This window comes from Aythya ferina (genome assembly GCF_964211825.1).
Source record: "Aythya ferina genome assembly, contig: HAP1_SCAFFOLD_37, whole genome shotgun sequence".
Classification (NCBI taxonomy): Eukaryota; Metazoa; Chordata; class Aves; order Anseriformes; family Anatidae; genus Aythya; species Aythya ferina.
Window position 1 is genome coordinate 396497 of NW_028181461.1, and position 17238 is coordinate 413734.

Sequence of the window (17238 nt, forward strand, 5' to 3'; positions counted from 1 at the left end):
CTTCTTAAATTTATGAACCTCTTTGCTTTTGTTATTCCGGACTTCTCTTTCTAACACTGCTATAGATGTGTCTGTGAATGGCTGGGGAAGAATGTTTTAATTACTCGTGTGTCTGGGAGTTTCAGAACAACTGATAACAACTAGTGACTGTTATGGGATACTATGTGGATCTTTGGTATCTGGTTAGGGGGGGCCAAGAGATAAAGAGGAAGGAGAAAGAAGCTGAAGGGCGGCTGGGAGACAAGAATTGAAGAAGATGTTCCGTAAACTTGGTATGGTGCCCAGTAAGTACAAAGGGGGAGAGGAAGACTACGAGCCTTCAGCATGAAAGACCCCTAGAGACCCCCAGAAGAGACCCCAGAGGAGACTGCGCATGCTCCAGTAGGAGGGACTGCACCCCGGAAGCTAATTTTAATAATCTATTTTTTTTAGAAGTAGTAATAAATATGTATTAGTCTAGGAGCATAAAAATCAGCTGCTTGATGTAACTGGTGTGCGTCCTGGTGGAGCGGAGACTCCCGGTGCACCCAGCGCTGTTTGCTTACCTCTATTCCTTTATATTCTTTCAATAAATCCTATTTTTTTATTTAATCCTAATTTGAATCCTGAGCCATTTATAACATTTACTTATGTAGTGATATATTTTAAAAAATTAAAAAAAAATCCTTTTTCTTCCCCTTCCAGTTTGCTACCTAATGTCTCATGTGACTCTGAGACTCAGTATAAAAGAGGTGTATTTAATGGGCAATTAAATATTTAATGTGTATTTAAATAAAAAGATGGTTCCTGCAGTGACTTGCTTGCCTGAGATGCTTCCTCAGAGAAATGTGGTGGCACTTGGCTGTGTGCAGAGGTTGAGGGGAAAAGAATCCTGGCATAGCAGCAATGCCAGGAAACCCCAGGGATTGGTCTGTCCAAATCAGCTCTCCATTTCACCTCCCACACTCTCCTATGGAGCTCTTGTGTTGCTGCGAGGACTGATTGCTCTTGTCGCTTGCTCACTGTGCTGCTGTGGGGCAGTCCTGTGTCCACTGGCAGGGACTGGCCAGGGGCTCTTCTCTAACACAGCTGGCTCCATACCAGCATCTCCAGTATAAAAGGGGATCTGCTCAGGGCAGTGCCTGAAAGCCCAGCTCTTCTCCCAAAGATGCTGTCATGGATATTTCAAAGGAACGGACTTGAAAGAGTTTCCTGGCTTTGCTTGTTTCTCTGTGGGCTCAGGCAGATAAGAGAGAAGTCCCAGGATCATATTTTAGGCAGGGAGGGATGATTCCATTCCTGCCTGTTGGTGCCCAGCACCCATGAGGTTTTGACTTCACCGGCCTGTATCCACAGCATGAAAGGATGTCTTCCTGGGAGAGTCAGGGAGGACCAGCAGAGCAGGGGCTGTTCTTGGACCTTGTTCTCTGGACACCCTGGCAGATGCTGCCTCAGGCCAATGGTCCAAGAGCAGCCCCTTGCAACCACTGTTCCCAGCACTGGGCTCTCGCCCCAGCTCACACAGATGGTTTCTTCCTCTGGATATGGACACTAAATGACTACATCAGGAGTCCATGTTTCCCTTGTCCATATGAGACTGCATCCGGTGTGGGTGTGGTGAGATGAACCTGAATGAGCCCAAGTGCCATAAGCTCTTCCCTAAGGGAGCCAGCCATGAATTCCGGTGGGACAGAGAGAGTCTAAAGTTCACTTCCCATTGGAGGTACAGTCCCCTAGAATACCATCTGAATAAAGCAATCCTAGTCATCATAACTGTCACGTCAACTCCTTCTCTGCAGAATTTGCCTAAAATATATGTTTTCCCAAAGTATATATAAAGTTCTTGAATCACTTTTCCACACATGGGTGGGCATTTCCTTTAGGATGCAATGAAGTTGCTAAAGGCTGCATGAGGAAATGTGAGTCTGGACATGTAGAAGACCTTCTGAAGCATGAGCTGGTTGGCAGGCAGAGTACCCGAGGGACTGTGAAGGGCATGCATCTGGTGCTCCTGGGTGGGCTAGAAAGAGGCTTCCTGAGCACAACACCTCCTTGTGACCCTTGTGGATGCTGGCTGTGAGGTCACTTCTATCCTAGCACATGGCTGGACAACAGCAGGGAGGCAGAGCCTCTGAGGTCACAAAGGCTTTCAGGAAGCTGCCCCCAACAGGGTGACTCCTTTGGGGAGGCCAGGGGAAATCTGGGTGAATAAAGGTGGTAGATTTGGGGGAGAGAAGAGGGAGTAGGCTAACAGAAAGGAAAGATCTGGAAGAGGTGAGAGGGGTTCAGGCAAGGCTGTGCTGCTGCAACACTTACTAGGAAAACATCCATGTCAAGCCCTGGCAATATTTCTAAGCAGTAACTGTAAGCCTTACCCCTACATCTAAATGCTATCCCTCTTTCTGCAAGGAATCCACTACTCTTAACCCTAACCCCAAATCTCACTTGGCGTGGGTTAGCCAAGTCCCAAATCCATAAGACCTTACCGTACACTCTTAGCTCAATTCTCACCCTATTCCTCAGCCTTTCATCCCTATCATTGAATTCCAGCCTTAACATGATTCCTCAACAGAGTCCTGAAGAAAATCCCAACAGATAACATCGTCTCCACACTAGACACAGACTAGAAGCCAACGCAGTAAACACAGGGCTCCCTCTAATACTCTGCCCAACCACTAACTCTGGAAGGCAAAATCTAATCCCTAAACCCTAACCTTGTTGCAGGAAGCACGGCCGAAAGCACGACAGACACCAGTAGAGTCAGATCATGCCCCGTTTTATTGCCCGAATAGCCTAACTTGTATAGTGAACTTAACAGGGGCGGACGGTGTTTCACACAAGATTATTGGTCAAAAGCACTCAGACAAACACTACAAGAAAACAACCCCACCTGCAAGAAAACAACCCCCTTGTGATTAGCAGTCACATAGACCTTGTCCTTGAGGCCAGCTACTGGTAACAATATTTTCCTGAATTCCTCAATTGGGCGATGTGGGAACACTGTCATGGGAACTTCTCATAGTTGCCCTGGTAGCTTGGTTTGCTCAGCTACAGCAAGCCATGGGATTCTTGCTGTTTCAAAAATCCCTCAACATAACCTGAACACCTAATCCCCAAATTCTGCATTTCTGTGGTCTAGTCACCTAACTGAAGCAGTTTGGCCTCATGAAGCTGAGCAGGGCATGAAAGGTCCTGCAGCAATCACTTGGTCTTGGAGGATGCAGGTGAGGTGACATGGATGTGGTCAGGTCACAGGTCTCAAAGAGGAGATGGGTGAGGATGCTCTGCTGAGGTCAGCTGTGTCTCTGGGTCTCAGGAGGCAGAAGGAGGCCCATGGCTGTGCAGGTGGCACGTCCTTGATAAAGGTGGAATTACTTCTATGAACTAAAAGAGGAGGAGGCTAACGCAGTTTATCACTTCAATATAGGCCTTATGTGTTACATAGCCTTGTGCCAGCTCTTTGCCTCTGGCTAAATTGCACTTCAAGCCCTGCGTCAAATATGCAAATTGAAAGCTACCTTGAGAGTCAGGGCTGGAGAATGTTCTACTTGACTGGGGATAAAATAAAACTTAAATAGCATCTTTGGATTTGGTTAAAAATGAACTGGTTAAGCAGCACTGGCAGCTTTATCATAAGAAATGACAGTATTTGCTGTAAGTGGTGCCTAAAAAAGACATAAAACTACTTGATCTAATTGGAACCATTTCATAATATGTTCATTTTAAACATGAGCAGCAAATTCTATCAGTATGGCAAGAGAACTTTATCAAGAGAACTTTGTGATGCTTAGATGATGATTTCTACCATTTATTATTACAGCTGTGGCAAAGATAGTGGTAAACTTTTACAGTTTATTTCTCCCAGTAGAATAGACACATATGGTCACAATTACTTATATGGTTATCACCATACCATAAGAACCTTGTTTTAGTATCTTAAAATATCAATAATTTAGGCTGAAACATACTAGGTTGGTATACCTATATATACCTATAGCTGGAGTGTTTGGAAAGTTTCAATGCATCTTTTTACAAGAATGGAGGTAGAAAACCGGTTCTAAGGTTGGAACTGTTCTCTAACAAAATTAGTGTTTGGATCAAGCACTTGGAATTCATCAGCAAGTTTATCTAGTGTTAAGGATGGGGCTTTCAACACTTCCATTAGTTAGTTCAGATTTGATCAAATCACAGTTGCTGAAGATATTTCTGGAATGAACTGTTTGGGTCAGATGACTCAAACATTTTTTTTTTTTCTCATGGTAAATATTAATATATAAATTAAAAATACGGAAAAAAAAAATGTTTCTAATGCCATGGAGTCTTGTGCAATCTTTATGACTTCTCTACGTCTTTCTTCCTGCCTTCTCTGTTTTTATTTTTATAGTTGCCTGAATATTTACCTGGGTGAGTTACGTTGCCCTACTAGCATTAGCAAGATTTGATTATGTGCTTAAAAGTTGATTCGGATTTTGTATCAGTTCCATTTTTCAGTGATCAATACACACTTCTTTTGAAATCCTGTTGTTGATGTTTATGAAAAGACTTATTTATTGACAAATGGTACTCCACTGTGTCTAAGGACTTCCAGAATGCTTCAGCGTATGTGTATTGAATAATGTTTTTATTTTAGACTATTAGAAAGCTCTAACGCACATTATCATTCATTAATGGAAATAGCATCCAGGTGCATTATATTAAATAAATATTGTGTTTATTGTATTTATTTGAGTCGTATATCAAAATTCTGGAACCTATAATGTTACAATGCACACATGTTACTTGATCTCCACCTACTATATTTTACCACCAGCAGTTATTGCTATGAATACTGCACCAAACATACAAAAGAGTTGCATGAACTCTATCATACAGGAAAATTATAGGTGGGTGTCAGAGCACATTCTCAAAGCTTGTTTGACTATTACTTGAATTCTACAGGCTGGAAATACTGCACTGAGCACTTTGGGGAGCTTTCTATACCAGAGCAGAGTTAGCGCATGCCCTGAACCAAGCTCCAGTATCTCTGCAGAGATCCCTTGGTCCTGGAACGTCCAAGGTGTGTGTCACCCAATGTGTCCTGTAGGGAAATGCACAGGTGTGCAGAGGTGGCCTGTGGTAGTGCAGTCCGTGTTGTTTTGGGATGTGTGTGGGTGTGTTTGGGTTTGGTACAAACACCTGGGCTGGTTTCTAACCTCCCACCTAAGCACAAGTGAGGAATAGCTCAACCCCTGCCAAAACCCTCCTTGTTTTATCTCATCCATGGAGGGCAGAGCCAAAAAAAAACTCAGAGCAGTTCTCCCAGGGTTTGCCTCTGCTAGCAGGCTTTTACGTGCCTTGCCATTGTCAGCTCATGGGTCTTCTGCTGCTTGTCTGGGCTCTGTTTTTACTTTGCGGGTGGGAGGTTGTATTGAACTTACATGGAAAGAGTTTTGTAGCAGGGGGCAGCTGCAGGGCTGGTGTCTGTGAGGAGAGTCCAGAAGCTGCCCCTTCTTAGAGAAGAGCCACTTCCAGCTGGCTCCAAAAGGGACATGCTGCTGGCCAAACTCAGCCAATGAGTAATGCTGTTTGTACATCTGTGAGAGCTTTTTAAAGAAAGGGGTTGAAAATGACATGAGGGAATAGCTGGGAGAGAAGACTGAGAAACTGTGAGAGAAAACAACCCTGCAGACACAAAGGTCAGTGAAGAAAGAGGGTGAGGTGGTGCTCCAGGTGCTGGAGAAGTTCTCCGTGAGACCTGTGGTGCACCATGTTGAAGAAGATCTCCACACTGCAGCTGATGGAAGACCCCATGTGGGAGCAGGTGGATGTGGCCTGAAGGAGGCTGCAGCCCTTGGAGAGCCCCTGCAAGAGAAGACTCTGTGTCAGAACTGTGGAGAGGAGCCCAGCTCTAGACAGCCCCTCACTTTAGGGACTTTCTTCTGAGGAGAAACTTATATCAGCCATTTGACAGATGCTGCACAGGTAAAGACACGACTCAGGATGGCATCACCCTTCAAGAAGGAATTACCTTTGGGATTCCCTCAAAGGATAGAATTCCTGTCTGTGTCACAGCTTGAGTCACTGCACTGTGAATGCTGACCGAGGTCCCACCGTGACAGATGCAACCTCATGCCTCCCCGCAGCCACCCCTCCAGTATTCCTAACTACCATTGACAATGCAGACTCAAGCAAACAGAGACAAAAGGGAATGCAAGAATGCCAGTGCTGTACAAACTCCACAACAATGATACATGCTAGCAAGTAACTGGAACATGAGCTGAGAACCAGCTCATCGCAAGCACCAAATTCATGCTTAGTTGGTTTGAAAGGACTGAGCACAGGGCATCACAAAAAGCCTAATAGAAGGAGCTACATCTTCTCAGTGTGGACTCAGTAGCAGCAGCCCTGCAGAATGACAACCCATCCGTCTGCTCATGGCTTGGACAGGTGTACAGTTTGCCGGCTGAAGAACTGTCTGGATGGCCATGCTCAAAGAGTCTGAGTGAAGAGAGATCAATCCAGTTGGTGGATGGTCGTGGGTGGCATTCCCCAGGCCTCTGTACTGGGTCCAGCTTTGTTTACTATTTTGATGGATGATCTGACTGAGAGGATCAAGTACACCCCTAATACATTTGCAGATGATAACAAGTTAGTTGGGACAGTTGATCTTCTTGAGGAAGGAAAGCTTTAAGAGGCATCTGGAAAGGCTAGATTGATGGACTGAGTCCAATCACATGACATTCAACAATGATTAAGTGCCAGCTCCTTCACTTGGATCATATCAATCCTATGCAGCATAGGCTTGGGGAAGAGTGGCTGGACAGATGCCAACAGAAAAGCACCTGGGGATGTTGGTCAACAGCCAGCTGAGCATGAGCACCCACCCCCTGTCATGGGCAGGGACTCTGACATCTTCCAATAGATCATTTGTGCTTATGAGGTCACTGTCAGCTGAAGATCTGATAGGCCACGAGCAGGCCCATGGCAGGTGAATGTTCCTGCGATGCCAGTGGTGCCTGAGTAGCTGACAGGCCGAGAGCAAATATGGCCTGTGCTAGATGCTGGGAGGACCCTGGTGCCTGAGAAGCCAGTAGGCCAGGAATAAGCACATGGCTTGTGTAGGTCTGTGGGGAGGTCACTGGTGATCAATTAGGTGATAGGTCAGGGCAAGGCCCATGCATTGTACCTGTGAGGCCACTGGTGCCTGAGGAGCTGGCAGACCAAGAATTGTGTAGGTGTTTGTGAGGTCATTGCTGCCTGACTACAGGCCAGGAGCAGGCCCATGGCAAGTGAAGATGCTATGGCATCACCTGGAGCTGGGTTGGTCAGAATAATGAAATATCCCGAGTTGGAAAGAACTGAAGATCAGAGAGTCCAACTCCAGCCACCAGACAAAAAAAAAAACAACAAATTTTATACATATTTAATAATTATAAAAGCTATAAATATATAAAAAATTTAAAAGTATAATACATATATAAAATAAACATTATATATATGTAATGTGTATAAAATTAAGGTAATAAAATAAAATAAAATAAAAAATATAGAATAATTATTATTATATAATATACTGTATAATATAACATAATACTATATAATATACTAGAATACTGTATGTAATATAAAGATATATCAAATAACATAATGTAATATGATATATATTATTGGTAATATACATAACATATAATATGAAATATAAAATATTAAAATATAAAATATTATTAAAATATATAAAATATTAAATATCATTAATAATATTATTATATAAAAATAATATTATTATATATAAATAATATAAAAATATTATATATAAAAATATATAAATATATATATAAAGTATATATAATATAAAATCTATTTATATATTTTATATATATAAATAATATAAAAAATATTATTAATAATATGTAATCTAATGAAATACATAATAATATAACATAATAGTGTATAAGTAAAATATATATTTTGTATGTATTTATAAAAATTTGTGATCCATTAAAAATATTATATGTATATATATGTGTGTATATATATATATATATATATATATATATAATAAACTATATGTCTGAGAGCATTGTCCCAACACTTCTTGGACTCTGCCGGGTTTGGAGCTGTGAGGAAGCTGGGAGGCACCGCAGGGCCATGCCTGGGCACGGGGCCAGGAGGAAACCACCGTCTTCCTGCCCTGGCGCCATGTCACGTGGGCTGCGGTTTGTGCACCTGCAGTGGCAGGCAGGCTCCAGCTCACCAGAGGCCGTGGGGAATAACAGCCCCTGGGTGACACGCTGAGAGCCAGGGAGATGCCTGAGGCTCTGGGCTGCAGCTCTGCTGCCAGGGCAGGCCCTGGACCAGCTCTGGCTGCTGCCGGGACCCCACAGGAGGCTCCCTGGGGAGGGACGGGACAGCCAGCACCCCCATAATGGGGCTCTGGCCCTGCCCAGGGGCCTTTCCCAGCTGCTGCTGCCAGCACAGTGGGGGCTGTAGCAGGGGCAGGGGCTGGTCTCTTCCCAGCCTGACAGCCCTGCTGCAGGACCAGTCCCCTGGATCCCATGGCGCAAGGATGGCCGGACAATCGCACCTTGGGCTCTTGGATGCTACAGCTTAGGAGATGCTCTGTGCTCCCACAGCAGGCTGCAAGGGGTGTCAGAGCCATCTGCCCCCACACCCAGCTTTACCTCACGATGATATCCCACCGCAGTGACGTGAGAGCCGCAGCGGAGCCGTCCCTCATATATGGTCATGAAGAGCGCTGGAGAAGTTCATTGGAGAGCTGGGCTGTGTCGGAGGGGAGATAAGTGCCGATAACGTCTAAAAAGGTGCCTGCTGCTTCGATTGGCTCCTCCTGCAGCTGGGACAGCATCTGCACAGATATATTGCCCTCCCATCATCTCCATTTCACTTTGGGTCCCCAGGAGCTCCAGCAGCAGGGTTGTGCTGTCAGGGCAGGAGCCTCAGGATGGGGACAGAGGGACTCCTGTCCCCTTGGGTGCTGTGGCTGTTCCTCTGGGTGCAGCCTTGCAGAGGTAAGTGCCAGCTTCTCTGTTCCACAGCCTTGGGACAGTGGACAGCAGTGGGGCCATTGGGATCTCTCTGGGAGTGGGGTTGTTTTCCAGGCACCACTGAAATGAGAGGCAGAAGATTCTCAGTCTCTCAGCTCTGTTCTTTAATCTGTGCCTGTCTGGGTGGGAGGGGGTAATCCATTTTCATATCTCCCATGTTTTTGGCAACCCAAGCCTGACTTCATTTCTAGACACCTTGTCCTTTGGTACCTTTCTGGGACCCCTTTTTCCCCAGCACTGTGCCTCTGGATCTGGATGAGTTCCGGACAGTGAGAGCTGACCTCAGTGAGCTCCAGGGCACAGCCAATGTCTGGGGTGCCCCAGAGGGGTTGTGTTCTGTTCCCTGCACCTGGGATCTGGGGAAACACAGACTCCAGGAGGGCAGGTTGTGTCCCATTAACAGAAAGGGACTGGGGCATCTGCACCGAGAGGTGCTCTTCTTGGGGGCCCTGGTCAAGCACAGGGACCAGTCTGGCAGCAGGGATGGGGAAGGGACGTGGGCTGTTGGTATCCTTGTGGTCAACCCAGACAGTGGGTTTGTGAGGTGCCTGTGGCAGAAAATGGGTAATGGAAGCTGCTCAAGGGGCATGGGTCTTTTTGGGGAACACTGGGATGGGGAGGAGTGGGAGCCCTGTGCGGGGCTGGGGGTTGTGTGGGGGTGGGCATTGGCAGGACATGGGGCCACTTGGGTGGGAGGAGGTGGTAAGGGCTGTGGGGCAGCAAATGGCCCAGGAGGGCTAGAGCTGGGTATCCCCAGCCCAGCATAGCCCATGGGGAGAGGAGGGACCCCCCACTGCCCCTGAGACAGCCTATGGGGACAGGGATCCCACCCTGGGAACTGGGAGTCTGCCTGGGGAGGGGGTCCTCACAGACACAATGTGGGGCTTAAAACTCTCCTGACCCTTCCTGTGTTGGTGTTTGAAGGGGCTGCGGAGGTGAGGCTGGCGGATGGCGGCAGTCGCTGTGCTGGGAGAGTGGAGGTAAAACATCAGGGCCAGTGGGGGACCGTGTGCCATCACAACTGGGACATGTCTGATGCTGCAGTGGTTTGTAGGCAGCTGGGCTGTGGGGTTGCTCTCAAAGCTCATTGGAATGCACACTTCGGGCCAGGATCTGAGCCCACTTGGATGAATTATGTTGGCTGTCGTGGCACCGAGTCTGCCCTGTCTGACTGCACACATGCAGGATGGGGTAAAGCATACTGCTATCACAGATGGGATGCTGGAGTGACATGCTCAGGTAAGGACTGAACTTCTTCCCTACCTCTGGGATGAGGACACTTCTAAGAGACCTGGCTGTGACCTCAGGAAGCAACAAGTGGACACCAGAACATGGCTCTGTGTGTCAAGTTGCACTCTGAGCTGGGTTTGTCACTGCTGGTGTCCCTTGTCCCTGGGCAAAGCCCAGTGAGAGCACACCCAGCCTGGACTTGAAGCTGGAGCAGCCAAGCCTGGGGAGGTGCCTGGGGTTGGTTAGGAAAGCCCTCACCCTTCCCCACTGTGCTGCCTGGTTCCCGTCTTTCTCCTCCCACTCACCCAGGCCCTGTCTGGCAGGCTGGTCCCTATGCCAGGGGAAACTAGAGCAGCTCCCCCACCCACCAGCAGCCTCAGGGAAGGGCGTGCAATGGCCCAGGACTTTTGGGGTTGTACCCCCAGCAGCCAAGAGAGCGTTGGCCAAAGCAGAGGGGCTGCTCAGAGGGCAGGAGCACTGGACTTGGGCAGAGGAGCAGGGTGGCAAGCAGCACCTTGTTCCTGTCCCAGGGTCACCCCAAGAGAGGCAGCCCCCAGTGACATGGCCCCTCCAGGCAGTGCTGACCATGTGACACCACATGGTATGGAATATCCCTTTGATTGGTTTAGGTCAGCTGCCCTAGTGATGTTTCTCTCCTCACTTTTTGCCCACCCCCTAGGAGGGTTAGAGAAAGGCCCAATGCTGTGCCACTGCTGCTCAGCAGTAGACACAACACTGGTGTGATAACACTGCTGTTCCAGTTACAAGTACAGAGTACGGCACTGAATGGGCTGCTGCCGGGAAAGTTAACATTCCAGCCAGACCCAGTACAGGTCTGTGCTGGGAGTGGGGCTGGGAGCTGGGGCCAGTGAGGCCAATGTGAGGGTAGAGCCAGGTAGGGCCAAGGCCTTCAGTGGCTGACAACCAAGGACGTCCCTGCGGCCTTTCCTCCTTCCAGAGTTCATGGCCCTGAGACTGGAGAACAGTGATGGCTGCTCTGGGCGCCTGCAGGTTTTCTACAACGGGACGTGGGGCAGCGTTTGCTCCAACTCCATGACCACTGAGACGGTGTCACTGGTGTGCAAGGAGCTGGGCTGCGGGAATGAGGGGGATTGGGAAATAATCTTAAACTCTGCCAAGATGTCTGGCACCGCACGGCTGGATCACGTGGAGTGTGGGAAGAGCAACAGCTCCTTCTGGCAGTGTCCCTCTGCTGCCTGGGATCCGCAGTCATGTGATGACAGCCGAGAAGAGACCCACATCACCTGCAATGGTAAATCTGAGCCATCAAGGCACCAGGTTCTGCTCCCCACTGTGTATGGTGAAATGCAGAGAAGGAACCCAGAGGGGCTTTGACTTCCTGCATTAGACCCTGTTGCTGCTGGTGGAACAACAGTGATTTCAGCTCTTGGAGCCACCCATGTCCACCAGCAGCAGTCAACAGCTGGGCTGCCAGCAGCTCCCTGGGGGATGCAGAGGCAACTCCAGGCAAGGTCTCAGAGGAGACCATGCAGGGCTTTAAGAAGTTGCCCCTCCTGGGACAGCCTCCTGCTGCTCTGTGAACCAGGGACCTTGTGGGGCCGAGCACTCGGGTCCCCCATGCAGTGATGTGTGGGAGGAATGAATGAGGACCTGCTGCTGCCCTGACCCAGCATGGGGACGTGCAAACAGAGGTCAGCCCTGCTTTCTTCTGCGTGACCCCCAGAGAAGCCCTTTTCAGCCCAACTTCTCTTTCCTTTTGGACATGGACAGAAAGGCCACAGGTGGCTGCATGCCCCAACTCCACCAGCTGCACAGGTAGGGAGCTGCCCCTGCGCGTGCCCCCCTCACCTGGCAGGGCTGTCCCAGCTGTCCTGGTGCCATGGGAGGTTGCTGCCTCCCCAGACAGGGAGAAGATCCGCGCTATGGGAGGCAAGGACAGCTGCTCGGGCAGAGTGGAGATCTGGCACCGTGGCACCTGGGGGACGCTGTGTGACAATGCCTGGGACATGCGGGATGCTGAGGTGTCATGCAGGCAGCTGGGCTGTGGCCCCGCGGTCTATGCCCTGGGCCAGGCTGCTGCCGGAGAGGGGACGGGCCCCATGTGGCTGATGGAGTGCAGGGGGATGGAGCTGTCTCTGCAGGACTGCTGGGCCCAGCCAGGGGACAGCGGTGCCTGCCAGCATAAGGCAGATGCGGCTGTGCATTGCTCAGGTGAGCAGTGGGGCTGGGAGACATGGCTGGGGGCTTGGAAAGGAGCTGGCTTGGGTGTCCGCCCTGCTGGATCCTGGCATGGCCCTGCTGCTGGCCTGAGCAAGGGTGTTTCTGCAGAGTGGGGTGCTGGTGTTGGGTGGGGAGCAGCCTCAGTGGGGCTGGATGTGCCAGCACATCCCCTGGGCTGCCTGCACTGTCCTGTGAGCAGCCCAGAGCAGAGGTGCTGGGCCCTGTCCTTGCCAACCTGCCCAGACCCAAAGGAGGGACAATTCAGGTGGCACATGCTGGGGTCATTTGCCAGAGAGGCTGCCTGGTACCATAACCCCAGCCTCTCAGCCCAGCTCTCCTTCTCTTCTCCTGCAGCTGCACCCAGGACAACAACATCCCCCCCACAAGCAGGTAAGCTGTCCTTCCCCAGGGCTGGGTCTGTCCATGGTCAAGCTGTGACACACAGCCAAGGGAAGGGGCTCCTTGCTGGGCTGTGAGACTCCCAGGAGGTCGAAGGAGCCGGGAGAAGTCTGTGATGGACCCAGCAGGGTGGGAGCTGCCCCATCACCCAGCCCTGTCCCCCCCAGCCCCTGTTGCCTTGTGTGGTCAGGAGTGGCATGTCCTGCCCCCAGCCTCTCCCTTGTCTGATGCTGCCCCTGCCATGTTTCTGCCCATGCAGATCCCCCACGGGGCCGTCCAACCACCAGCAGTGAGAGACTCTCGGTGCCTGTCATCATCTGCATCATCCTGGGGGCCCTCCTCTGCCTGCTCCTGGCCCTCCTGGCTGGGCAGGTGCGAAGCGCCAGGGCTCGGCGCAGAGGTGGGTCCTTCCCCAGTGGTCCTGGGGTAGATGCCTCCTGGCAGGGCTGGGGGTGCTGGGGGTGTTGGTGTTCTGGGGCACAGAAACAGAGCCGTGTGCTGCTTCCTGCCCCATGTGCTGCCCCACTGACTGACAGACCATGGGGCACCAACATCAAGGGGTGGAGAGAGCCCAGACCCTGGGGCATCAGTTCTGGGGTGAGAAGAGAAATGTGAGAGCTGGGCTGGGTGAGACGGGGAGGATGCACTGCTGGCAGTGCTCTGGGCAGCTCTGGCAGGAGGAACATGGGGCAGCAGGATCCATCACTGTGGTGTCAGCCACCCCCCAGCAGGGCATGGGCTGTGCTATTGATGTGTGGGGCAGAGATGGAGCAGCAAAAGTGGGGAGGAGAAATGAGGGAATTGGTGCAGGGTCTGCACTGGGACTTGAGCCGGAGACCAAAGGGGCACAAGAGCTGTCTCCAAATGTGAGGCTGATGCTGCCCCAGACCATCTCCATGGGGATGCTGCCCTCCCTGGGGATGTGGTTGCAGTGCCAACACAACACAGTGGGGCTGTGTTGTGGGGACAGCCCTGTGCTGGCCCCGATAATGGGGCTGGGGGAGCCCAGTGGGGTCCTGTCCCTCTCTGCCCATTCCCAGACCTGCCCTGCCTCTGTCCCCAGGCTCTGGGAGAGCTGGGGAGCCCTTCCCTGAGGCCGTGTATGAGGAGATTGCTTACAGCTTGGCGTGGGAGAAGCAGGCGAGGTTCAGTCTCTCAGGTGGGTGCAGGTCCCTGTGGAGGCACATCTGCGGGGCCCTTTCTCCCTGCCCCAGACCAGGGCTGTGTCCTGCAGCTCCTGTCCATGGTCCCCAAAATCGCTGGGCTGTGGGGATTTTGGGAGAGCATCCAGGTGCTGAGCCCCAAAGAGGAGCTTCCTCCCCACCAGCTCTGCCCATCCCAGAGGGGACAGCCCCTCTCTGCCTGGCCCTGAACCAAGGACTAAGGGAAGGGCTTTCCCAGGGCAGCTGTTGGAGTCCCTCTGAGAATTGTCTCTTTCCAAGGAACTGGTCTCCTCCCCATGCACCCCCAGCTCTGTGGGTGCCCATCCCCAGCAGTGCTGACCACCAGTCAGGGCAGCAGGGCTCATCCCACAGCACCCACTGCAGCGCTCTGCAGGCTCCTTTTCAGAGGGGTCCCTGACCCAGCTGCAGCCCTACCCCAGGCACATGAGGAGGAGGATGGTCTGCGGCCACACCCAGGGATAAGAGGTGGTGAGGGGAGGAAGGGCTCCATTTCTCCTCCCTGCAGACAGACCAGATGGGCAGCAGTGCCACCGAGTGTTATCATCAGAGCTGGAAGCACGAAGGCTCTGCTGTGACCCTGACACCAGCAGCATGTCAGCCCTGTGTCCCCACACACCCTCCCATCCTCTGCTCTGCAGGACATCTCTTCTCATTGCCACCACCTTCCCTCTCCTTTCAGATGTCCCTGTCCTGCCCGGAGGTTACCCAGCAGATGGCTATGATGATGCTGGGGAGGTTTCTGACCCTGGGAAGGATCCTGTCCCTGGGCAGGGGGACTGGGAAGTGCCCAGGACACCAGAGGAAGGAGATGGGCGCAGGGATGCAGTCACAGGTGAGAGGGCAATGCAGCACTGCCACTTCCTAGGTGCCAACCCCAGGCCTAGGAGAATCCATGCCATATTGAAAGCCTGACCATCCATGGAGAACCTGTCCTGGGAGATTTTGTGGGGGCTGGGAGAATGGGCCAAATGTCTCAGGCTGGTGAGGACGAGGAAGGTGATAAACAGCCCTGAGGGGCACCCCACAGGCCCCACCACAGCAGCCTGCCTTAATGCTTACAGGGGGAAGCCTGCACTCCTGGAGAAGTGCTGGGGACCCTGGAGCTGAGGGAGACACCTCGTCACCTTTCCTGGGGAGCACGGGCTATGACGATGTTGAAGAGGTGTCTCTGGCATTTCCCCATGAGGACACTGAGGATGTGACACCAGAGCCCCCTGCACAAGAGTTCCAGAGCCCCAGGCCAGCAGAGCCCAGCCCTGCTGAGCAGCTGGGTGCAGCTGGGAGGGAGGAGAGCTCAGTGCCACTGGGAGAGCCGTGAGCATCAGGGAATGGTGTCCCTTTACCAGCAGTCAGCAGACGCACATCTGTATTTCCCCTCTTGGTATTCCCCTGTTTTTATGCTGTGTTTTGGTATTTGTTCATATTAAAACTCTCCGGGGGCTTTGCCCCAGATCCAGTGCTTCCCTGCCCATGTATCTGGGCATTTTCCTGAGGCTGATCAAGGGGAGCAGAGCTGAGAAACACAGCAATCGGGGAGGGTCTCGTCATAGGGTCAGCAGGATCAGTGTCTGGCTTTGGGGCTGACAGAGCCCCTGGTCCCTGGACACTATTCCTACTGACAGAGACATTTCTGTCCTGCCAGCCACAGGCAGTTTCCATGCAAAGTGGATCTCTGTGAAGCCCTGTGAGGCACTCACTGGCAGTGCCCACCCTCTGCTGCCTTGGGCCCCCATGGAGCCCAAGGATGCCTGCCCAGCACCCACGGGCAGGGATACCTCTCTTGCAGGAGTTGAATAGGTAGAAAGGTGGGACCCTTGGGCAGGGCTTGGAACCCAGACTGCCCTCCCAGCTCCTGCTGGTGGGTCCCACAGCCTTCCAGCTCTTTCCCAGTAGGCTTCTCTGCTGCAGGCTGGGAGGTGCTTTTGGCAGTGGGATGGTGGGCTGGAACACCTATTGGAGCATCTATTTAATCCATTTGGGTCAGCTGTCCTGGCTGTGTGCCATGGCATTGTCCTGCATACCCCCAAACCTACATGTTGTGGGGACAGTATGAGAGATGGAGAACCCATTGGTATGGTTCAGCAGTAAGTGAAACACTGGTCTGTTAACAACACTGCTTTGGTCTCAAATGCAAAACTCAGCTCCATATGAGCTTCTCTACGTAGAACCATAGAGATTGAAAGAGTTTCAAGGGAGAAATGAATCCTAGCACAGGAGCTAGCAGGAGTCATCGAGAGAGCATTAACTATGACAGGGGAAGGGGATAAAACAGGCATCACCAGAGAAGTGCCTGGGGGAACAATGCTGAAGCTGAGGGTGAGGCAGATGTCTCATCTGAAGTGCATCTACACCAATGAATGCAGCATGGCCAACAAACAGGAGGAGCTGGAAGCGATTGTACAACAGGCTAACTCTGACCTAGTTGCTGTAAGGAAGCATGGTGGGATCACTCCCACTACTGGAGTACTGTGATGGATGGCTACAAGCTCTTCAGAAGGGATTGACAAGGAGGGAAGGGTGGTGGTGTGGCGGCTCTTTATATTAAAGAGTGTTTTGATGTTGAAGAGCTTGGGGTTGGGAATGGTAGAGTGTCTATGGATAGGAATCAGGGGAAAGGCCTGTAGGGGTGACGTCTTTTTGGGGGCCTGTTATATGATCGTATGACCAGACTGATAAATGAGGTTTAGGAGTTCTTTTTGCTTTCCGTGTTTAGAGATAGGACAGAGTCTTAGAGGGAGGTTTTCATGTTCTGCTTTGGGGAGCCAGTCAGAGTTTAGTGTAAGGGCTAGATATTTGATTAGGTTTTTGTTTGTTTATTTGTTTTTATGGTGTTTTACTGGATGAGGGCTGGTGTTAAGGCTGGCAATCTAATGCTAATGATTAAAAGCTAGGCTTTATTGAGAGTTAAGACTAATGCTAAAAGGTAACATGTCTGGGGTTTGACTTCAAGGTAGGATTTGAGGATGGGGATTAGAGCAATGAATTCCTTCCAGGGTGCGGGATTTAGAGTAGCTGTAGGCGTTAAGGTTACTGGACATAACATGAATATTTTTCAAGTGAGTGTTGCAGAAGCATCAGCCTTACCTGAACTCCTATCACGGCTTCCTAATCCTTCCTTTCTCTTAGCCAAACCCCTCTTCTTTCCCCTAAATCTCCCACCTTTATTCTCCCAGCTTTCCCCTGGCCTCATCAAATGTGTC

The 17238-nt window shown here is 50.9% G+C and overlaps 1 protein-coding gene across 1 annotated transcript in view; it reads left to right on the forward strand.

Moving 5' to 3' along the window:
• The window catches only part of LOC311428218 (antigen WC1.1-like), a 101438-nt gene extending 86005 nt beyond the window's left edge, over window positions 1-15433 (forward strand). The window contains 7 exon segments of the mRNA XM_084539751.1: window positions 12006-12050; window positions 12138-12446; window positions 12810-12845; window positions 13114-13254; window positions 13918-14013; window positions 14718-14870; window positions 15100-15433. Of these exon segments, the coding sequence (XP_084395877.1) occupies window positions 12006-12050; window positions 12138-12446; window positions 12810-12845; window positions 13114-13254; window positions 13918-14013; window positions 14718-14870; window positions 15100-15356 (1037 nt within the window). The 3' untranslated portion in view covers window positions 15357-15433.
• The last annotated feature ends 1805 nt before the right edge of the window (window positions 15434-17238 follow it).